Raw genomic sequence first — 20,635 nt, 5'->3', positions numbered from 1 at the left:
CCACACTGGCCTTAAAACACCTTGTTCCATAGTACATATAATGCACTTGAAGCTCTGTGGGTAGTCAGCCTCTTCCTCCTCACCCCTCCCAGCAAGATAAGGAGAAGCAGCTGACCTGAAACCAGGCAAAGATGGTTGGACCCAAAGGGCCAGCAAAATGCAACATAGAGAAGGCTACACAGAGGGCTCTTTAGTCTCACTTCATGCTCCTATTCTGAAGCAAACAGCAGGGTAGACAATCATACCAAGACAAATTTGGAGCAAGGATCAAAACAAATTGCTGTTTTTTAAAAAAAAAAACCACACAAACCTCTTGTAGTATAATATTATAATGTTCTAAAAATGGTCGTATGAATTGCCTCACAGGCCATTTTAATTGCTGAAAGGTAGGATAGGACTATGATCCCTGACCTGGCTAGCCTGATCTCGTTGAATCTCGGAAGCTAAGCAGGGTCAGCTCTGGCTATTATTTGGATGGGAGACCTCCAAGGAAGCCCAGGGTTGTGACTAGAGATGCCAGGTCCCCCCGACCACTGGCAGGGAATGGCTAGGCCAGATCCCGGTTGAGATTTGGGGATGGAGCCTGGGGAGTCCAGGGACCTCAGTGGGGTACAATGCCATACAGCCCACCCTCCAAAGCACCTGTTTTCTTCAGAGGGGTGAATCTTTGTTGACTAGGAATAAGTTGTCATTCCAGGGGATCCCCAAGACCCACATGGAGGCTGGCATTCCTAGTCATGATGTGGAGGTAGGCACTGGCAAACCACCTCTGAACGTCTCTTGCCTTGAAAAATTTCACCAGAGGTCACCGTAAGTCAGCTGTAATTTGATGGCACTTTTCACCACCACTACCAGGATATATCTTTGAAATAAGTAAACGACCCTTTATCTTATTGTTATTTGTTGGAATCATGAAGGGATAGGACTGGGGGGCTTACCTCTTCCTTGTTCCAGGCCTGGTAGGTCGGGCGACTTAAACACATGCGTACCAGGCTTGCTATCAGGAGGCACAGCATTGATGCCAGGCTAATGAAACGCCACATGTAGGTGTAAATGCCCCAGGGCCGCCAGCCCAGCATGGCTTCTATGTCATTTAAGAACCTGGAGTCAGAAGGAAGGAAGAACAACACATGAAACAGCCGGGGGGGGGGGGGGCAGGCCTACCTTCCTGCTTCACCTCACTAGGGAAGGAAGCAGTTTTTCTTGGGCTTCACCCTGTGTCTTTTCTTCCCTCCTGGATGCCTCAGCTCCCTTTCTTTGGGGGCCACCAGAGTTGACCAGGGAGTCCTCCTTAGCCCTTGGCCTATATAAGGCCTAGCCCCGCCAGACCTTGTGAGAAGTCTTGCTTGGCTCTTGTTGCCATGGTGATCACCTCAATGTTCCATTTGGCTCTGTCCCACTTTTGGGGGCAGGACAGACATGAGGCACCCCCTGGGCCATGAAGCAACTGGCCAATCACCACTTTGGGCTGAGGTGAGGGCTTGTGGTTGTACTGTGGCAGTGGCCAGAGCCCCACCCTCCAGGTGATGGGGAGGGAAGCTGATGCAGGCAGCCCAGTGATAGCTGGCAGACAATCTCTGGACATTTACACAGAGTTGATCCATTTAGCTCAGTACTACCTACTCTAACTAGCAGTGGTTCTTCTGGGCCTCAGGCAGAGAAAGGTCTTTTCCCAGCACTTCCTGCTTTAAATCTTTTAAAGGGAGATGTCTGTATCAACCTCAGACTTTCACCATGTGAGGCAGATGCCTGACAGCTAAGTCCCCAAAGCTATCTGAGGCTGCCTTATACAGAGGGAAACCACCAACCCACCTTGCTTGGTATTGTGTGCTCAAATCAGCAGCATCTCTCCAGGGTCTAAAGCAGAAGCCTTTCCCAGCCCTATAGCTCAAGATCCCAAATTGCTGAAGATGCCAGGGATTGAACCTGGGACCTTCTACATGCAAGGCAAGTGCTCTGCCACTGAGCCAACAGGGCAAACGTGGCCAATAGCGTATCAAATGGAAAGACAAGGGTGTCTGATCCACTCTGAGGCAACGGTGTAGACTCCATCAACCAAAAGAGAAAGGTCAAACTGGCAGATGCTTAGACCCAGTCGGGAGGCAGGATAGAAACGTACCTGTCAGCCCCATAGATCCAGGCCACAGCAAAAGCTTCACAAGCCACAACAATCAGGAGGGGCAAGGTGGCTGAGTAGTCATCAAACATGGACACAAAGTAGCTGCCAGAACGCTGAACGAAAGGCAGGCCAAACAGGAACCCAACAACACAGCATAACACTGTAGGGAGAAGAAGGGAGAGGAGGCCCCACATCAGCAGACTGGACAACAGACCCCACCATCCACCGGAAACACAAGGAATACAGAAAATAAATGCTGGGGCTCCAGCCTGCTTGGGAATCGCATCCTGTCCTGGATGTCCTTAATTTCCTAAATCCATCTCTGTGCAAAGGTTGGTTGCAGTTATGAAGTGGTGAAGAGAGAGCCCACCTGCTCAGAGGCACTCTTATTAATCCATGGCTGAGCCTGAAAAACAGGTATCAGAGGTCAAGTCCTGACTAACCTTGCCTCTCCCCAAGGCCATGCCTCCCACTGGAAAGCACCAACCTCAGCCCTCTCACATGTTACACAAAAGGGGTTCAAATTCTGGCCTGGACCATTTTGAATTCAAGGGTGGGAAAGAGAAGAGGCATAGGTCACATTTTCTGACTACCTTCTTTCAGAAACAAGCCCTTCCTGCTGTTGTAATTTACAATCAATTAGGGTTGCCAAGTCCAATTAAAGAAATATCTGGGGACTTTGGGTCTGGAGCCAGGAGACTTTGGGGGTGAAGCCAGGAGACATTGGGGGCAGAGCCAAGAACAAGGGTGTGACAAGCATAATTGAACTCCAAGAGAACTATGGCCATCACATTTAAAGGGACAGCACACCTTTTTTTTTTTTAATTTTTATTTTGTTATTTTCCACACATAAACACCCTCTCTTTTTTTTTGCCATAAGAAGTAAAAAAGAATAAACAAAAACAAAAACAAAACAAAAAGAGAGAAAAAAAAATATCCAGATAGAGAGTGATTGAGCACATTGAAATTACATTAAAAAAAAAATCACATTGTTAAGTTTACTATACACATTCTACTAATCTATCCTTCTCCATATAAAATCAAACATCTCAACTTCCATTATAATTTAACATACACCAAACCAATAGTTAACAGGCGGTATCTAAGCAATCAGTTGTTTCCTACCCAAAAATAAAATTTTTCCCATTTCTTTGTGGCATCACATTTCGATAAGCCTTTAACCATATTTGATAGAATATCCATTTCTGCTACATTCAGTATTTTTTGAATTAAATCATCCCTTTGTGGAACATTTTTCTGTCTCCAGACCGCGGCATAAAGAATTCTAGCCGCAGTCACAATATATATCATTATATATTCATCTTCTCGTGGGAGCTCATCTCGGACCATCGAAAGTAACATTATCTCTGGTTTCAAAGTAATATTAACTCTTAATATCTCTATTATTAGTTTATGTACCATTCTCCAATACCTTCTGGCTAGCTCACAGGTCCACCATAAATGAAAAAACGACCCTAACCGAGTCCTACACTTCCAACATTTCGGGGAGAAGATTGGATTTATTTTATTCAGTTGTACAGGTGTAACATACCACCTGTGAAAAAGTTTAAAAGCATTCTCTCTAAAATTAATCGGTTTGATCACCTTATAATTATTTTTCCAAAATTGCGCCCACTGATCTAGCGTGATGGATTTTCCCAAATTATTTGCCCACTTCAGCATTGTTTCCTTAATTACTTCATCCTCCAGCTTAATTTGTAGAAAATAATTATAAACCTTCTTAATTATCTTTTGCTTTTCTACCAATAAAATTTTATCAAAATCAAAATTTTGTTTCGTGAAGCCTAATAGTTTATCTTTATTATATTTTGATGTAATCTGCAACATATTCCACCAGTCTATCTTCACTCCCCGGGATTCTAGTTGCTCCTTTTGTCTCAGTTTATCTCTTTCGTCCAGTAAATCATTATACCTAATCACTACTGGTGCTAGGGACAGCACACCTTTTTAAATGTCTTCCTTCCATAGGAAATAATGAAGGATAGGGGCACTTTCTTTGGGGGCTCATAGAATTGGATCCCCTGGTTCAATCATTTTGAAACTTGGGGGGTACTTTGGGCAGAGGCACTAGATACTATACTGAAAATTTAGTGCCTCTAACTCAAAAAACAGCTCTCCCAGAGCCCCCGAAACCTCCAGATCAATTCCCCATTATACCCTATGAGAATCGATCTCCACATAGGGAATAATGAAGTGCTCAGCAGACGTTTCCCTCCCCCCCCCCACTTTTCTGGCGACTCTGAAGTGAGGGATTGGCCTCTCTACTCACGAGTTGCTGCCAATTTCTTCGAAGTAACACAGACACACCATCCCAAGAGGAAGCCTTTCAATTGGAGACTGAAGCCTCCGGAGGTTGAAAGGCACATGGTCCTCTGGGGGCGGGGCTTCCTCCTGCTGGCCAGCTGACTGGGGGCAGGAAGGAATCCGGGAAAGTGGAAGAACCCCCGCTGGGACCTGGGGATTGCCAAGCCTACAATCAGCCTACAATCAGTGTTCCCTCTAAGCTGAGTTAGTGTGAGTAACTCATAAGTTTTTTAGCCTAGTTTTTAGTTAGTGTGAGTAACTCATAAGTTTTTTAGCCTCCAGCTCATACATTTTTTCTTAGCGCAGGAAGCAGGGCCCCAGAACAAACTAATTTATGCAGTACCCAATCACTCACTCACAATTTTAATGCCAGTAGCTCAAGAAGTAGAATTTTTGCTCACAAGACTCCATAGCTTAGAGGGAGCATTGTTTTCGACATGTCAGGATGTTTTCTGTTTAGAAACAGAGTAGAGCATTCAAAAATCCACCTGTGGCTTCAACTTGTGCAACCTGGAATTCTGTCACCATTTTGTGCATGAGGAGGCCCTCAACCGTACAAAGTAGAATGAGCTGGTAGAATGCTAAGACATTAGCTGTACCACTTAAAACTGCAGGGCAGGGGACCTAGTTCTTAAATGCTTCCAGCACATGAAAAAACCTCTCCCTGTCTCTGAAATCTAACAACACATCAGGGAGAAAGATTCTAATTCACTTCACCTTGCTGTGCAACTTTTCTACTTGCAGAGAGTTTTTGTACTTCAAAGTGCAACCTCCTTCCCTAGTCTTAAATGGCACAATCCATTCTAGACCCTCAGGACTCATTGTGCTTGGCTCTCCTGCAAGTGTAGCTCAGGTGCTGAGGTACCCAGGGGACACTGCTCCCTGCAGCCACGCCCCATCCTTCCTGGGCCCCGCCATACCTGTGAAGAGGGTTCTCCGCCGGTGGAGGCTCTGGAAGTTGTCCAGCAAAGGGGTGATGATCCCTTGCATGTTTCCAAGCATGGTGCTGAGCCCCAAGTTGAGGAGCATGAAAAAGAACAGCACGGACCAGAACGGGGCTGTGGGGAACAGGGTCATGGCCTCGGTGAAAGCGATGAAGGCCAAGCCTGTGCCTTCTACACCCTGTGGAGAGAGAGAGATGGAGAACCTGGGAATTAGTCACTCATCTTGGCATGCACCAAGTATAAACCAAACAGAGGAGATGCTTTATGAATGGCTGCCCTGTGGCACAGATTGTTGGGAGTTTGTGCCACTCCGGGACAACAGCCAGAAGACCCACAGACCTAGAGTTAGTTCAGAGGGAGGCCTATTGTCTCCCTGCCTTTTCAACCCTGTGCTATTACCCTTTGTGGGCTCAGTTAACTGCAGGCCAAATCATCCAAACAAACCGTGTGGGCAGGGGAGGGGGCACTGACTAACATCCTGCAGCATGCATTGGTTGAACACAGACATATGTACTTGAGGGCCAAACTAGCTGTGGATTCCAAGCATCCCTTTTTCAGAGGCAGTTTGGTGTAGTGGTTAAGTGTGCGGACTCTTATCTGGGAGAACCGGGTTTGATTCCCCACTCCTCCACTTGCAGCTGCTGGAATGGCCTTGGGTCAGCCATAGCTCTGGCAGAGGTTGTCCTTGAAAGGGCACCTGCTGAGAGAGCCCTCTCAGCCCCACCCACCTCACAGAGTGTCTTTTGTGGGGGAGGAAGATAAAGGAGATTGTGAGCTGCTCGGAGACTCTGAAATTTGGAGTGGAGCGCGGGATATAAATCCCATATCTTCTTTTTCTTCTCAGGGCTGGATCTGGGGGGGGGCAGGGGGGGTGCCAAATTGGATATGGAGTCCATTGTATTCTATGGGACCATAAGATAGAATGGCCCATAAAGGGGCATCGTTTTTTAATTCCCCCCCCCCCAAAAAAAAAAACCCCATGTAGATCTGGTCCTGCTTCTTCTTCAGACAGGGGCACAACTTCCAAACAGAATTGAGCCTCAAATAAACTGATTCTTCTGACTTTGCAGAGGGCTGGTTGGGCTGACCGTGGTGGCCATCACAAAGCCAGCTACCTCCCACACTCAGCTGAGCAAAGTGCAAATTGGCTGCCCCCTGTGCCAGTCATGGTGCCACTTTTGTCCACTCTGCCTGAACAATGCTTTCACTTTTCTTTTCTTTTTTAAGGGGACAGGCAGTGCTGAATTAATGTGTTAATGGATGGTCACACCAGGCAATCCGGGAAATAAAGAGAGGTTGAAAAGAGCCCAAAAGCCAGGCCACAAGAAAGGAGGAGGAGTGGGGCAGGGCTAGAGAGAAGCAGAGCTCATTCAGTGGTAGAGAAAGACATATTCTGGCAGGTAGAGGGAGCCTGCATTCAAAATACTTTGGATGTGATGTGGCGTGCCACCAATGAAATACACTGTTATACCACACATGGAATTTATTGACACAAGCTGACCATAAATGCAAACGGCATCTACAAAGGATCATAAAGTGGCCCCAAAGGCAAGAATCAAAAAGTCTGCCTTGGAAAAGTCACTCTCTCACTATCAGATGATGATGCCTAGCCACAGGAAGAATATGGCTATTTTGCTCCAAGCTGGAAGATGTTCCCTGTTTTGTTTTTTGCATACAAACAGCATGTCCATTTTATATTCATTCATTCATTCTTTATTTATTTTGGTTCATTTATATTCCGCCCTATCCCAAGAGGGCTCAAGGCAGATCACATACAGTATGTCACAGGAGTACACCCCCTCACATTTTGTAAATATTTAAGTATAACTTTTCATGTGCCAACACTGAAGAAATGACATTTGGCTACAATGTAAGGTAGTGAGTCTGTAGCTTGTATAACAGTGTAAATGTGCTGTCCCCTCAAAATTACACAACACACAGCCATTAATGTCTAAACTGCTGGCAACAACAGTGAGTTCACCCCTAAGTGATAAAGTCCAAATGGGGCCCAAAGTGTCAATATTTTGTGTGGCTACCATTATTTCCCAGCACTGCCTTAACCCTCTTGGGCATAGAGTTCACCAGAGCTTCACAGGTTGCCACTGGAGTCCTCTTCCACTCCTCCATGATGATGTCACGTAGCTGGTGGATGTTAGAGACCTTGCGCACCTCCACCTTCCATTTCAGGATGCCCCACAGATGCTCAGTAGGGTTTAGGTCTGGAGACATGCTTGGCCAGTCCATCACCTTTACCCTCAGCTTCTTTAGCAAGGCAGTGGTCATTCTGGAGGTGTGTTTGGGGTTGTTATCATGTTGGAATACTGCCCTGCGGCCCAGTCTCTGAAGGGAGGGGATCATGCTCTGCTTCAGTATGTCACAGTACATGTTGGCATTCCTGGTTCCCTCAATGAACTGTAGCTCCCCAGTGCCGGCAGCACTCATGCAGCCTCAGACCATGACATTCCCACCACCATGCTTGACTGTAGGCAAGACACACTTGTCTTTGTACTCCTCACCTGGTTGCCGCCACACACGCTTGACACCATCTGAACCAAATAAGTTTATCTTGGTCCAGAAATTCATGTCCTTAGTCTGCTTGTCTGCAGCAAACCATTTGCGGGCTTTCTTGTGCATCATCTTTAGAAGAGGCTTCCTTCTGGGACGATAGACCTGCAGACCAATTTGATGCAGCATGCGGCGTATGGTCTGAGCACTGACAGGCTGGCCCCCCCATCCCTTCAACCTCTGTAGCAATGTCATGGTCTGGGCCTGCATGACTGCTGCTGGCACTGGGGAGCTACAGTTCATTGAGGGAACCATGAATGCCAACATGTACTGTGACATACTGAAGCAGAGCACGATCCCCTCCCTTTGGAGACTGTGCTGCAGGGCAGTATTCCAACATGAAAACCACCCCAAACACACCTCCAAAACGACCACTGCCTTGCTAAAGAAGCTGAGGGTAAAGGTGATGGACTGGCCAAGCATGTCTCCAGACCTAAACCCTACTGAGCATCTGTGGGGCATCCTGAAACGGAAGGTGGAGGTGCACAAGGTCTCTAACATCCACCAGCTATGTGACATCATCATGGAGGAGTGGAAGAGGACTCCAGTGGCAACCTGTGAAGCTCTGGTGAACTCTATGCCCAAGAGGGTTAAGGCAGTGCTGGAAAATAATGGTAGCCACACAAAATATTGACACTTTGGGCCTCATTTGGACATTATCACTTAGGGGTGTACTCACTGTTGTTGCCAGCAGTTTAGACATTAATGGCTGTGTGTTGCGTAATTTTGAGGGGACAGCACATTTACACTGTTATACAAGCTACAGACTCACTACTTTACATTGTAGCCAAATGTCATTTCTTCAGTGTTGGCACATGAAAAGATATACTTAAATATTTACAAAATGTGAGGGGGTGTACTCACTTCTGTGACATACTGTACATATAAAATCAACACATAATGCAATAACTGCAATGTAATAAAACCAATAAAAATCAATAAAAGCCAGTAAATACAATTAACATAGCACACAATACAGTATAGTATAACAACGTGGCGGACTAATAATACAGATTGGGGTAAATTAGTGGACCCGATAAGGCAGTTCAGATCACTGTTCAGATCACCGTTCAGATCACTGTGGGGGAGGATGGCGGGTGGTATGACAGACTGGGGGAGGAGGAGAGGGTGTGCGCATGCTCTAAGGAGTAAGAAGCCGAAGCCTTCCCCCCTCCAAGAAAGAAAAAGATTTACGACCTAAAAGGAATGTAAACATCTCTATTACAGCGTGAAGATAAAAGAGGAGTCTGACCTGAAAATTCAGCTGCTGCGTGCCGTAAGGAAACTTTTATTTAACTTTCAAGATAAGGAGTCGACACTAACAGTGTTTGATTGTCTAAAATGGCGACGACCGTGAAAGGGCTGTCGGAGCAAATGACGCAATTCCAAAATTTAATGTTAGAATCTAATGAGAAGATAAGAGCAGAAATTGAAGAGGTGAGGAAAGAAGTCTCCCAATTAAATATGGAATTGAAAGGAGTTAAAGAAATGGCATTAAGAGCTGGAAATGCCACAAAAGAGAATAAGGAGCAGATTACTCAATTGAAGAAACAAATTACTGAGCTTTCGGACAGAAATAGAAGGGCCAATCTAATTGTACAGCGGATTTCAGAAGAAGTGGATCCTAAACACCTAGAGAAGAGCACGGTAGAATGGATTTCAGAGCAAGGAATAAAAATAAATGAACAGCAGATAGAACGAGTTCACAGATTGCGGAGTAGGAGAAGAGGGGGGGAACCACGCCTCGTGATAATTAAATTTGCAAGGGAGAAATTACAACAGCAAGTATTTCTAGCTCTAAAAAAAATAAACAATTGGATTATAAAGGAAAAAAGGTGTTTGTAAGGCAAGATTTCTGTCAGGAAACATTGCAAGAAAAGAGCTTAATGAAACCTTATGCTGAGAGGCTCTTCCAGAATAAAATACAGTTTACATGGATTTATCCAGCTTCTATAGTAATTTTCAGAGAAGGGAAAAGACTGATGGCAAGAAATCCAGCTGAAGCAGTGAAATTACTAGAGAAGTTTGGAATCGACCCAGGAGACATAGGTTCCCAGTCGATGGAGGAGACTTCATTATTGGAACAAGAGGAAGGAGAACCCTCTACACATCAGGACAAAACATAAGAAAAGGGAAGTATTCATAAAATGAAATAAAAGGTCATAAGGTAAGGATATAATTAGACACTGCCAGAAACCTTAATGGTCTTCCCTATAAGGATAAGAAAATACTTCCTTTCCCAGATCTATCAGCAGAAACCCTGCAGAATAGGCATTTCCTCAAACCTATTGCTCAAAAGCTGGCCGCAGCAAGCATCCGCTATAGATGGTCGCCCTCAGGCAGACTTGTCATACATCGCCAAGGGAAAAGCTGGACTATTGAAGACCCTAAAGCTGGTTTGTATCTACTTCAGTCACTCAACATAGATGTTCCGATGGAGCTGGATCGTAAGTCACAAAAGCGAAAATGGACCTTCGTGTCACCGCCTAAGGATCGTAAAATCTCCGCCCGTTCGCATGAACCAGCCCAGGCTCCGGACTTTATACAGTCACTGCAATCAGTAAACTCATCATAAACCTGCGTTGTTATCTTATGTTATCTTACTTTAAAGCTTTGTCTTATATGATAATTAACATCTGAGGAAGGGTTGGGGGGGGTGAGGGTAGAGTGGGGCTTGGCTCTCCAGCTCTCAAGAATGAGGGGAATGTGTAGTGGAAGGGTACAAGGATCCCGGTCTTGGGTGGTTTCCTGGGACCCACGGGTTTTCCCCATGTGCTGGTTACTGGTTCTGTTATTTAATGTATCCGATGGGAGTTCTGTCCCCCTGCAGACATCTTTCCAATCTATCTTTGACCATCATTTATATACAGAGGGGACAGAGAAAGGGGGAGGGGGGATGGGGATGGGGATGAGGTACACTTATTGCTGTTACTTGTATTATAGTGTTAGATATGCTGGTTACCACTTATGCTGCTACTCTAGTACGCCATCTGCTGTTCAACTAGGGATATCACATGGTTGTCTATTAGTTCTGTATAGGTTTCTTTGCCTTTTTTCTAGTTCTTGTTTGTTTGATTTGACACTGATGCAGTTCATTTGTCCTAGGAACAAAATGTATATGCCTTCATGTTTTATGGGCTTGCTTTTTGGATCAGTGGCCCTTTTTCTCCTGTGCTCGTCATTTTTCTTTCTCAAAGGCCCGCCAAGTTGGCTTAAACTACTATTTCTATTTAGCCCTGTTATAGCAATTAGTACCTTTCCAATATCCCATTATATTCCCGCAGTAATCATAGATTGGGACACTGTCCTACATTCACTCACATACAAACCATCCTTTTTCATAGTCATGAGGTCTCATACTGCATTTCCCTGCTATGGATCTTGCATTGTAATTGTCTATCGTCTCCGTCCTTTGTCCCTGACGGGAGACCTAATTTATAATCCATATATTTTGACCTAAATGGCCCTGGACCTAAAAATCTTTTCGCTGAACTGTCGAGGGCTTAATAGCAAAATCAAATCTAGACGCATCCTCTCAGGGTTGAAGAAACGTGCTCTAGACATTATCTTTCTACAAGAGACACTTATGCAATGACATTAATCCCCTATTTCGCTCTGCCCATTTTCCTGTGTCTTTCACAGCCTCTGGTTCCTCTCATGCCAGGGGGGTTGCCATTTTACTCTCACGTTCAGTTCAGTTTTCTTGCTTGGCCTCTGAGATAGATGAACGTGGTAGATTTCTTTTTGTTAAGGGTAGACTCAATGACGAAATCACAACCCTAGCTGCCATTTATGCGCCTAATTCGGGACAACTAGAATTTATCCGGGAGATTATGAACAAATTAAAAGCTTTTCAGGAAGGCCCTTTAATTATCGGAGCTGACTTTAATTTCCTTATGGACACTCGGCTAGACAGAAAATCGGAACATTCGCCTCTCCACTCCACCCCCAGACGAGGCTTTTCCCCCTCAGGCTTGAATAAAATAATGCCAGAAATGGGGCTTACAGACTCCTGGAGGTTTCTCCATCAAAATGAGCGGGACTTTACCTATTTCTCTTCGCAGCATCAAACTCACACGGGCATTGATTATATATTTATTTCTGATTCTCTTTGTAATGCTCTTGTAGATGCCTCAATTGAACCAAAACTCTGGTCTGATCACGCGCCAGTTATCTGCTCTATTAAGAAAACTGTACAATATGACCGTAGCTTTTCCTGGAGACTTGACAATTATTTATTATTAGATAAAGAACTTTTCAACCTAATCGAACAGGAAATTAAGGAATTTTTTAGCCACAATCTTTCTGATGACATCCCTTCCCAAACGGTCTGGGATGCGTGCAAAGCCTTCCTAAGAGGCAAAATTATTGCATTGGCTGCCACCCAAAAAAAGAAAAAACAACATCTTATTAACCTCTTGACTGAGAAAATCAAAGATCTTGAACTCCAACATAAACGCACTTGCAGCAAAAAAACATTTCAGCACTTGCAAGAGGAAAGGAAAAGGTTAGAGGCCCTGGATACTGAAAAAATCAAACGTAATCTGCTATTTACCAAACAAGCCTTTTGTTATCGGGGCCCAAAATTTCATAGGCTTCTAGCATGGAAAGCCAAACAGCAAGCAGAATGTGAAGGGTCTCAGAAATCGCGAAGGCGTTGTACGCACTTCTTCAAAGTCTATTTTAGATATTTTTAGTCAATTCTACTCTTCTCTATACCAATCCAAGAACCCACCACCTGAAGCGATCTCTGAGTTTTTTCAATCCGTTACTACACTCCCCACTTTGCTAGAAGCCCACAGAAAGTGTCTTGACCGCCCCATTGATGAGCTGGAACTTGCTGAAGCCATCAAATCATTGCGCACAAACAAATCGCCAGGTCTGGATGGCTTCACTTCTGAATTTTATAAAGCTTATAGTTCTACATTATCTTCCTACTTACTATCTCTTTTTAACTATATTCTCGATTCTGGCTCAGTCCCTCAGTCTTGGGAGTCTTGCCAAAATTATTGTTTTACACAAAAAAGAGAGAGATGAATCAGACCCCAAGTCTTACCGACCGATATCTCTTTAAACACCGACTACAAACTTTTTACTAGCATCTTAACAAGGCGACTGAATAGTTTTATGGCAAATTATATTGCCTCTGATCAGTCGGGTTTCATCCCTGGTCGTGACTTAACTGATGTCACCCAAAAAACACTGAATTTGATTCATCATTGCAAAACCAAAGCTGTTCAGGATGCCTGCATCCTATCTATAGACATAGAGAAGGCCTTTGACTCAGTCGAACCTCTCTACCTGCACTCCTTACTAGAAAGAATGAATTTTGGTCCCAAATTTCGTACTCTTATTGACTCCCTCTATCTCTCTCCTTCAGCACTACTTCGGATTAACAACTTAAACTCAGCTATTTTCAGTCTGTCTAGAGGCACACGGCAAGGCTGCCCTCTCTCGCCCCTACTATTCGCTCTTGCAATTGAGCCGTTGGCCATCAAAATCAGGAACGATGCTCGCATCCATGGTATTCTCGTGGGGACCGAAGCTTTTAAAGTTAGTCTCTTCACAGATGATATAACCTTGTATCTTACCAACCCTTCCTCGTCACTTCCAGCAACTCACTCTCATCTTTCAGACTTCGCTATCGCCTCAGGCCTCACCATAAACTTTGATAAATCTCTCTTGCACCCCATTACCCTATCTTCTACCTCTATTTCTTTTATCAGCAAGCACTACCAATACAAATGGGTTAGAAAATCTTGGAAACACCTTGGTGTTCACATCCCATTAGACTTCACTACTCTCCCAACCGTTAACCAGACAGAAATTTCCAAATCTATCAATTCTCTCCTATCCCACTCGGGGAAAAATTTTTTCACCCTTTTGGAGCGTATCTATCTAATTAAATCATTAATTCTACCTAAGATTGTGTTCTATTTACGGGCGGTCCCTCTGTGTGTTCCAGCCTCTCTGCTGCATAAATGGCAATCCCAAATAAATGAATTTGTGTGGCAGCATCGGAAGCCAAGGCTCAACTTTGCCTCAAGTAGACGGCCTATTTCGCTGGGTGGATTAGCTGTCCCAGATATTTCAAACTACCATGATGCTATTATCCTCACTAATTTGGTGAAATATTATAGGTCCTCCTACGTGGCGGACTGGAAGTCGATCGAGGATTTTTATCTCAGGGCCCCCTCTTTCCAGGAGGAACTCTGGTGTGTGTCTAAGCGCGTCAAAACTTCTTCTTCTCCGAACCCTTTTTTGGCCTCCATGCTGCAGGTTTGGCGTAAACACAGTAATAAGTTAGCTCCCCCGACCTCCTCCTTAACCACTTTTGTTAGACAGCCCTGGTTCGCTCCGGCGCTGAGTAAAGACTCGTTTATGCAATGGAAACGTCTAGGACTGACCCGATTTGCTGATGTTCTTCTTAAGGGGGTACTGAAAGATAAAGTGACTCTGGAGGCTGACTCTGACCTTCGACTACCCTGGTTCGAATACCTTCAACTTAAACATTTATTAGATACACATTCCTTCAGTCCCCCTCTCCGCGTCCACCTTGCTGGCTTTGAAAAGATCCTATTTGGTGATTCAATCCCGATCAAAGGACTGATATCAAAAATATATCAATTGCTACTCAGCCCCCTTAATGCAAAGCCGCACTCCTATCAAGGTGCCTGGGCTCGAGATTTGCAGATAGAACTAACTGAGGAGCAATGGCGAGCCATCTGGGGTTCTTCCATATATAAAACGAAAGCAATGAATGTCCAACTTCAAGCCCTTAAAGTCCTCACACGATGGTACCGTACCCCAGTGCAGCTAGCGCACTCGTCTTCCATCTCACCCCTCTGTTTCAAGAACTGTGGACAGAGGGGCACTTTTCTCCACTCCTGGTGGCACTGCCCAATCATAAATAGCTTTTGGAGACAAATCTATCAAGAAGTACAAGAACTCACATCATACTCTCCTCCATTTACGCCCGAATTTGCCCTTTTAAATCTTCTAGATAACTCAAATATCCCCGAATCTGCAGAGGGATTGATCTCACTCATGTTTGTGGCTGCTAAATTTGCAATAGCTCTAGTTTGGAAACAACACTCTCCTCCCTCACGACAAACTTGGTGGTTAAAATTGTGGGATTATTTTGCACTGGATAAGCTCACTTATGACTTAGGCCCTCATCGTTCCCAACAAATTGCTTCCTCAAATTTTATAGAAAAATGGCGACCTTTCATTGATAAAGTTTATGCTGATAATAGAATCCCCAATGCCTCATACCACACTATATTGATGTCCTGTCAATTACTTTCGTAACTGCGCTCTGTAATGTTTCATGGTGTCATGTTTTGATATTTGATATTTGATGCATATTCATGGTTTTCGTTTGTTATATCTGTATCGCACTTCTTAACTCAATAAAGCATTCTTAAGTTAAAAAAAAAAGGATATAATTAAGTATGAAGGAGGGGTGGGATGTGCATACCTAAAGGCATAGAGAGAGGATGAGGAATCACCCCCAGTTACAAGCTCTATGTCAGGGGAAGGTGGGTGGGGATGGGGAGGCGGGTGGGCACTTGGGAAATGGGAAGGGAAAGATAAAAAAAGTAAACATTCATCCAGAGGGTTGGGAGAATCTTACTGTAAAAGAATATGGTTAGAATGTTGAAAATGCTTTGATTGAACGTCAATGGCTTAAGTTCTAATCTCAAAAGGTATAGACTTGCTAGACTTATAAAGCAGCAAAGTATAGATATTATGTGCTTACAGGAAACACACAAAGCCAAAAGGGATATTAAACCATTATTTAATGACCCACGGTGGGAGGTTCTGACTGAAGCAAGAAATACAGCAAAAGCAAGGGGAGTGGCAATTTTGGTACACAAAAGGAATGATATTAAATTTATAGATGCGTTAAGTGACTGGGAAGGAAGATATCTCTTGGCTAAATGCTCCATTCAAAATAGATTTATAACATTGATAAATATCTATGCCCCAAACAAAGGAGGGAAAAATTTTTTAGTAAAGGTTTTACAAAAGTCACAGAGGTTCTCTGAAGGAGAAGTAATAATAGCAGGAGATTTTAACACTGATGTTACTAAAGACAAGACAATCATGTGGAAAAAGTGGAATTTGATAGAAGCATACGAAGCCTTAGGTTTGAACCCCCAACCAACACTTTTCGTGTTTTACCAATTTATTGATAGCATATGGTTACAGAACTTAATTTCCCTTCGTTGCTTCAATACTAACCCATATGACTTTTCAATCCCCCCTCCCTCCAATATAGACTTCCCCGAGGTTATAAATTCTAATTCAAAACTAAAGATACATCTGACTAATCAAAATTATATATATATTTCCCCCCCCTTCTTGCTTCTTCGTTTTTTTCCCCCCCAATATTACTAAAAAATTGTCCAATGTCTTCTTACATTCGACTCTTTCTCTATGTATTCTTTAAACTTCCTCCACTCTTTTTTAAATATCTCCAAATCATAGTCTCTTAATGTTCTAGTTAATTTATCCATTTCACTCCACGATAGAACTTTCATAGTCCAATCGCATTTATCCGGTATTTTTTCTTGCTTCCAAAGCTGAGCATACAATGTCCTAGCAGCTGATAGCAGGTACCAAATTAGAGTCCTATCTTCCTTTGGATATTTTTCTAATTGTAATCCAAGCAAAAATGTCTCTGAAATTTTCTTAAAGTCGTAACCCAATATTTTGGAGATTTCTTGTTGTATCATCTTCCAATACTCTTTCGCTTTTTCACATGTCCACCACATATGGAAGAAAGAACCTTCATGTTTTTTACACTTCCAACATCTATCCGACATTTTCTTGCTCATCTTAGCCAATTTTTTCGGGGTCATATACCACCTGTACATCATCTTAAAACAATTTTCTTTTATGCTCTGACAAGTTGATATCTTCATTGATTTCATCCAAAGGTATTCCCATGCATCCATTTGTATTTCTCTATTCACATTGACTGCCCATTTGACCATTTGAGATTTTACTACTTCTTCTTCTGTAGACCATTTCAATAATAACTTATATACTTTTGATATCAATTTTTCATTATCACCAAGCAGGACCCTTTCCAATTCTGTTTGTTCTCGTCTAATTCCTTCCGATTTTATATCATTTTCCAACAAGCTTTTAATTTGTTGCATTTGAAACCAATCATATTTATTGTCTAGCTCTTCCGAAGATTTTAATTCAATTTTATCTCCTCGAATCTTGAGCAGTTGGTTATATGACATTTCTCTTTTAGCGTCGGATTCAGCTGTTATTTTTATTACTTCTGCTGGCACTATCCACAGCGGTTTTCTCTCGTCCCCATATTTCTTATATTTTATCCAAGTACTTAGTAAAGTGTTTCTAACATAGTGGTGAGAGAAAAAACCATCCATTTTATTCTTCCCATAATACATATACGCGTGCCAGCCGAATTTATTTCCGTGAGCTTCTAACCATAAAGGTTTTTTATCTAACAGCATTATCCAATCTTTAATCCATGTCAAACAAACTGCATCATGATACAATCTTAGATCAGGAAGTTGAAAACCTCCTCTCTCTTTAGCATCTGTTAAGATCTTCATCTTTATTCTTGGTTTCTTTCCGGCCCATATAAAGTCGGAGATTTTCCTTTGCCATTTGTTAAATTGTTTTGCATCTTTTACAATCGGGATGGTTTGAAATAAATACATTATTCTTGGCAAAATATTCATTTTGATTGCAGCTATCCTACCCAATAAGGACAAATTAAGCCTATTCCATTTCATCAAATCTTTGTCCATTTTGCACCACAGTTTTTCATAATTATTTTTGAATAAATCAATATTCTTCATTGTTATCTCTATTCCAAGGTATTTAACTTTGGTTGTGACTTCACAACCCGTCACCTCTTGTAGTTCTTTTATTTTATTTGGTTGCATATTTTTACATAAGAATTTTGATTTCTCTTTGTTTATATACAATCCTGCTAGTTCTCCATACTCTTTTATCTTGGCTAACAACAATGGTGACACTTGAATCGGATTCTCCAGTATAAACACTATATCGTCTGCAAAAGCTTTGTATTTATAAGAGAATCTTCTAATTTTTAAACCTTCTATTTCTTCATCTTTTTGAATTTGTTGTAGCAATATTTCCAAGGTCATTATAAACAACAGTGGTGATAACGGACATCCTTGCCTTGTTCCTTTACTCACTTTCAGTTCTTTAGTAAGATCTGCATTTATACACAATTTTGCATATTGATCTGTATATATTGCTCTTGTCATTTTTATAAATTGTTCCCCTAAATTGATTTTTTCCATTACCGCAAACATAAAGTCCCAGTTCAAGTTGTCAAAGGCTTTCTCTGCGTCAACAAAAAATAAGGCCGCTTCCTTTTCTGGATGCTTCTCAGAGTATTCCACAGCATTAATGACAGCTCTCACATTGTCTTTTATTTGTCTTTTAGGAAGAAATCCGGCTTGGTCTTTATTTATAAAATGGATCAAATATTGTTTCAATCGCTCTGCTAAGATTCTTGAGTAAATCTTATAGTCGTTGTTCAACAATGAAATTGGTCTATAATTCTTTACATTTGTGATGTCTTTATCTTCCTTAGGAATCAAAGAAATTGCAGCTTCCCTCCATGTCCTTGGGATCTTCCCTTCTTCTCTTATTGTATTTAACAGTTTCAACAGTTTGGGTGTTATTTCATCCGTAAGAGTTTTATAAAATTTTGATGTGAATCCATCTGGCCCAGGGGCTTTACCCTCTTTCATTGCTTTTATTGCTGCTTCTACTTCAATTTTCTCTATTGGGTCATTTAATATCTTTTTCATATATTCCGTCAAAGGCGCCACCTGGATATTCCGTAGATACTCTTCCATTTTTTCTTTGCTTATATTTACACCTTTAAATAAATTTGCATAGTATTTAAAAAATTCTCTTTTAATTCCTTCTTGATCCACTATTTCTTTCCCATTTGCCATGATTTTATTTATAGTCTTATTTTCTTTCTTTTTTTTCAATTGCCAGGCTAAATATTTACCAGGTTTATTCGCACTTTCAAACGATTTCTGTTTCAAATTTTTAAAATTCCATTCTAACTCTTTGTTCAGCAAATGCTTAACTTGGGATTGTAATATCGTAATTTCTTTTATTAATTTCTTTTTCCCTGGTCTTTTTTTCAAATCTTTTTCTTTATTATTTATTTCCTTTTGCAGTGTTGCCAACTTTTCTTCCTTTGCTCTTTTATCTTTATTGTTCAATGTAATTAATAGTCCCCTCATTACTGCTTTATAAGTGTCCCATATTGTTTGAAATTCAATGTCATCCGTTTCATTTATTTGGAAGAACGCTGCAGTCTCCTTTCCTAAAAATGATACAATGTCTTTTATCTTGTAGTAAATCCTCATTAATTCTCCATCTTCTTGTTTTCTTTCGCAGTTTTGTAGACCAACATATTGGGTTGTGATCCGCCCAAACCTTGGGTAGAATCTCAATTTTTTTTGTTATGAGGCCCAAATTTTGGGAACCCCATATCATATCTATTCTCGAAAAAGAACTATGTCTCGCTGAAAAAAATGTATAGTCTTTTACTTCAGGGTTAAATTTTCTCCATATGTCTTCTAAATTTTCTTGTTTAACCAATTCAAAGAAAGATTTGGGTAGCTTCCCTTCTTTTTCATTCTTCTTTTGGCTTGATCTATCAAGTTTATTTTGTATTGTCCCATTAAAATCGCCCATCATCAAAATCTGATCATATGTCTTTTCATCCAATTGTCAATTTATATCTTTAAAAAATTTATCTTTTGCTCCATTGGGTGCATATAATCCTAGTAATAGCGTTTTTTTCGCCTCTATCATCACCTCAACAGCGATGTATCTTCCATCATTATCTTTAAAGATTAATTTTGGCTCAAGTTGTTCTTTGATGTAGAAGACTACCCCTCTTTTCTTTTGTTCTGCTAGTGAAAAAAATTCCAACCCCAAATTTTTATTCCACAAAAATTTACTGTCTTTGCGTTGTATATGAACTTCCTGTAAACAAATTATATTGCATTTTTGTTTTTTAATCCAATGAAAGGTTCTCCTTCTTTTCTGTGGTGAATTTAGTCCATTTATATTCCAAGATAGTAATTTGTACTCCATTATGATTTTGATTCTTTATTTTCTTCAAAAAAGCTATGCATCTCTTGTTCGCTTCTTATTGTGATCCTTCTTCCCTGTTGTTCAAATCCAAGACCTTCCGGTATTATCCATCTATATCTTGTACCCTCTGCGCGTAGCTGATCGGTTAACTTCTTGTATTTCTTCCTGTCACTGATCACTTGTCTTGGTAACTCTTTCATTATTTTGACTTTACTCCCTTCTATAGCCCATGCTTTCTGGTAGCCTTTACTCACAATCTTCTCTGCCATCTCTTTTGATCTTAGTCTTATAACAATGTCTCTTGGCAAACCTTTATTCTTTGCATATGCAGAGTTGACTCTATAGGCACCATCCAGCATCCTCTTGAATTCGTCAGGGTCTTCACCTAAGAATTCAGTGATGTTGTTCACCATGTATCCCGTTAAGTCTGCCTCTTCCATTTCCGGTACCCCTCTCAGGCGAACTTGTGTTTCCATCATCTTACAGTCATGTATTATAACCTTCTCTTGCAGTTTTAACAAGGAGGAGGCCTGCA

At 41.9% G+C, this 20,635-nt stretch overlaps 2 protein-coding genes across 2 annotated transcripts in view; one reads left to right on the top strand and one right to left on the bottom strand.

Annotated features, from left to right (window-relative positions):
• The window catches only part of POLR2L (RNA polymerase II, I and III subunit L), a 217,890-nt gene extending 209,809 nt beyond the window's left edge, over window positions 1-8,081 (top strand). Inside the window, exon 3 of the mRNA XM_060256771.1 lies at window positions 8,067-8,081. The gene's annotated coding sequence lies outside the window, so the exon portion shown is untranslated. The remainder of the gene's footprint in view (window positions 1-8,066) is intronic.
• SLC6A16 (solute carrier family 6 member 16) overlaps window positions 1-20,635 on the bottom strand; it is a 45,275-nt gene that overhangs the window by 7,767 nt on the left and 16,873 nt on the right. Inside the window, exons 9-11 of the mRNA XM_060256769.1 lie at window positions 5,365-5,566; window positions 2,120-2,279; window positions 939-1,101 (exon numbers count right to left, since the gene is read on the bottom strand). Of these exons, the coding sequence (XP_060112752.1) occupies window positions 939-1,101; window positions 2,120-2,279; window positions 5,365-5,566 (525 nt within the window). The remainder of the gene's footprint in view (window positions 1-938; window positions 1,102-2,119; window positions 2,280-5,364; window positions 5,567-20,635) is intronic.

This window comes from Heteronotia binoei, chromosome 15, assembly GCF_032191835.1.
Source record: "Heteronotia binoei isolate CCM8104 ecotype False Entrance Well chromosome 15, APGP_CSIRO_Hbin_v1, whole genome shotgun sequence".
Lineage (NCBI taxonomy): Eukaryota > Metazoa > Chordata > Lepidosauria > Squamata > Gekkonidae > Heteronotia > Heteronotia binoei.
Note: the sequence above shows the minus strand (reverse complement) of the source record. Positions and strands in the feature narration are given on the sequence as shown.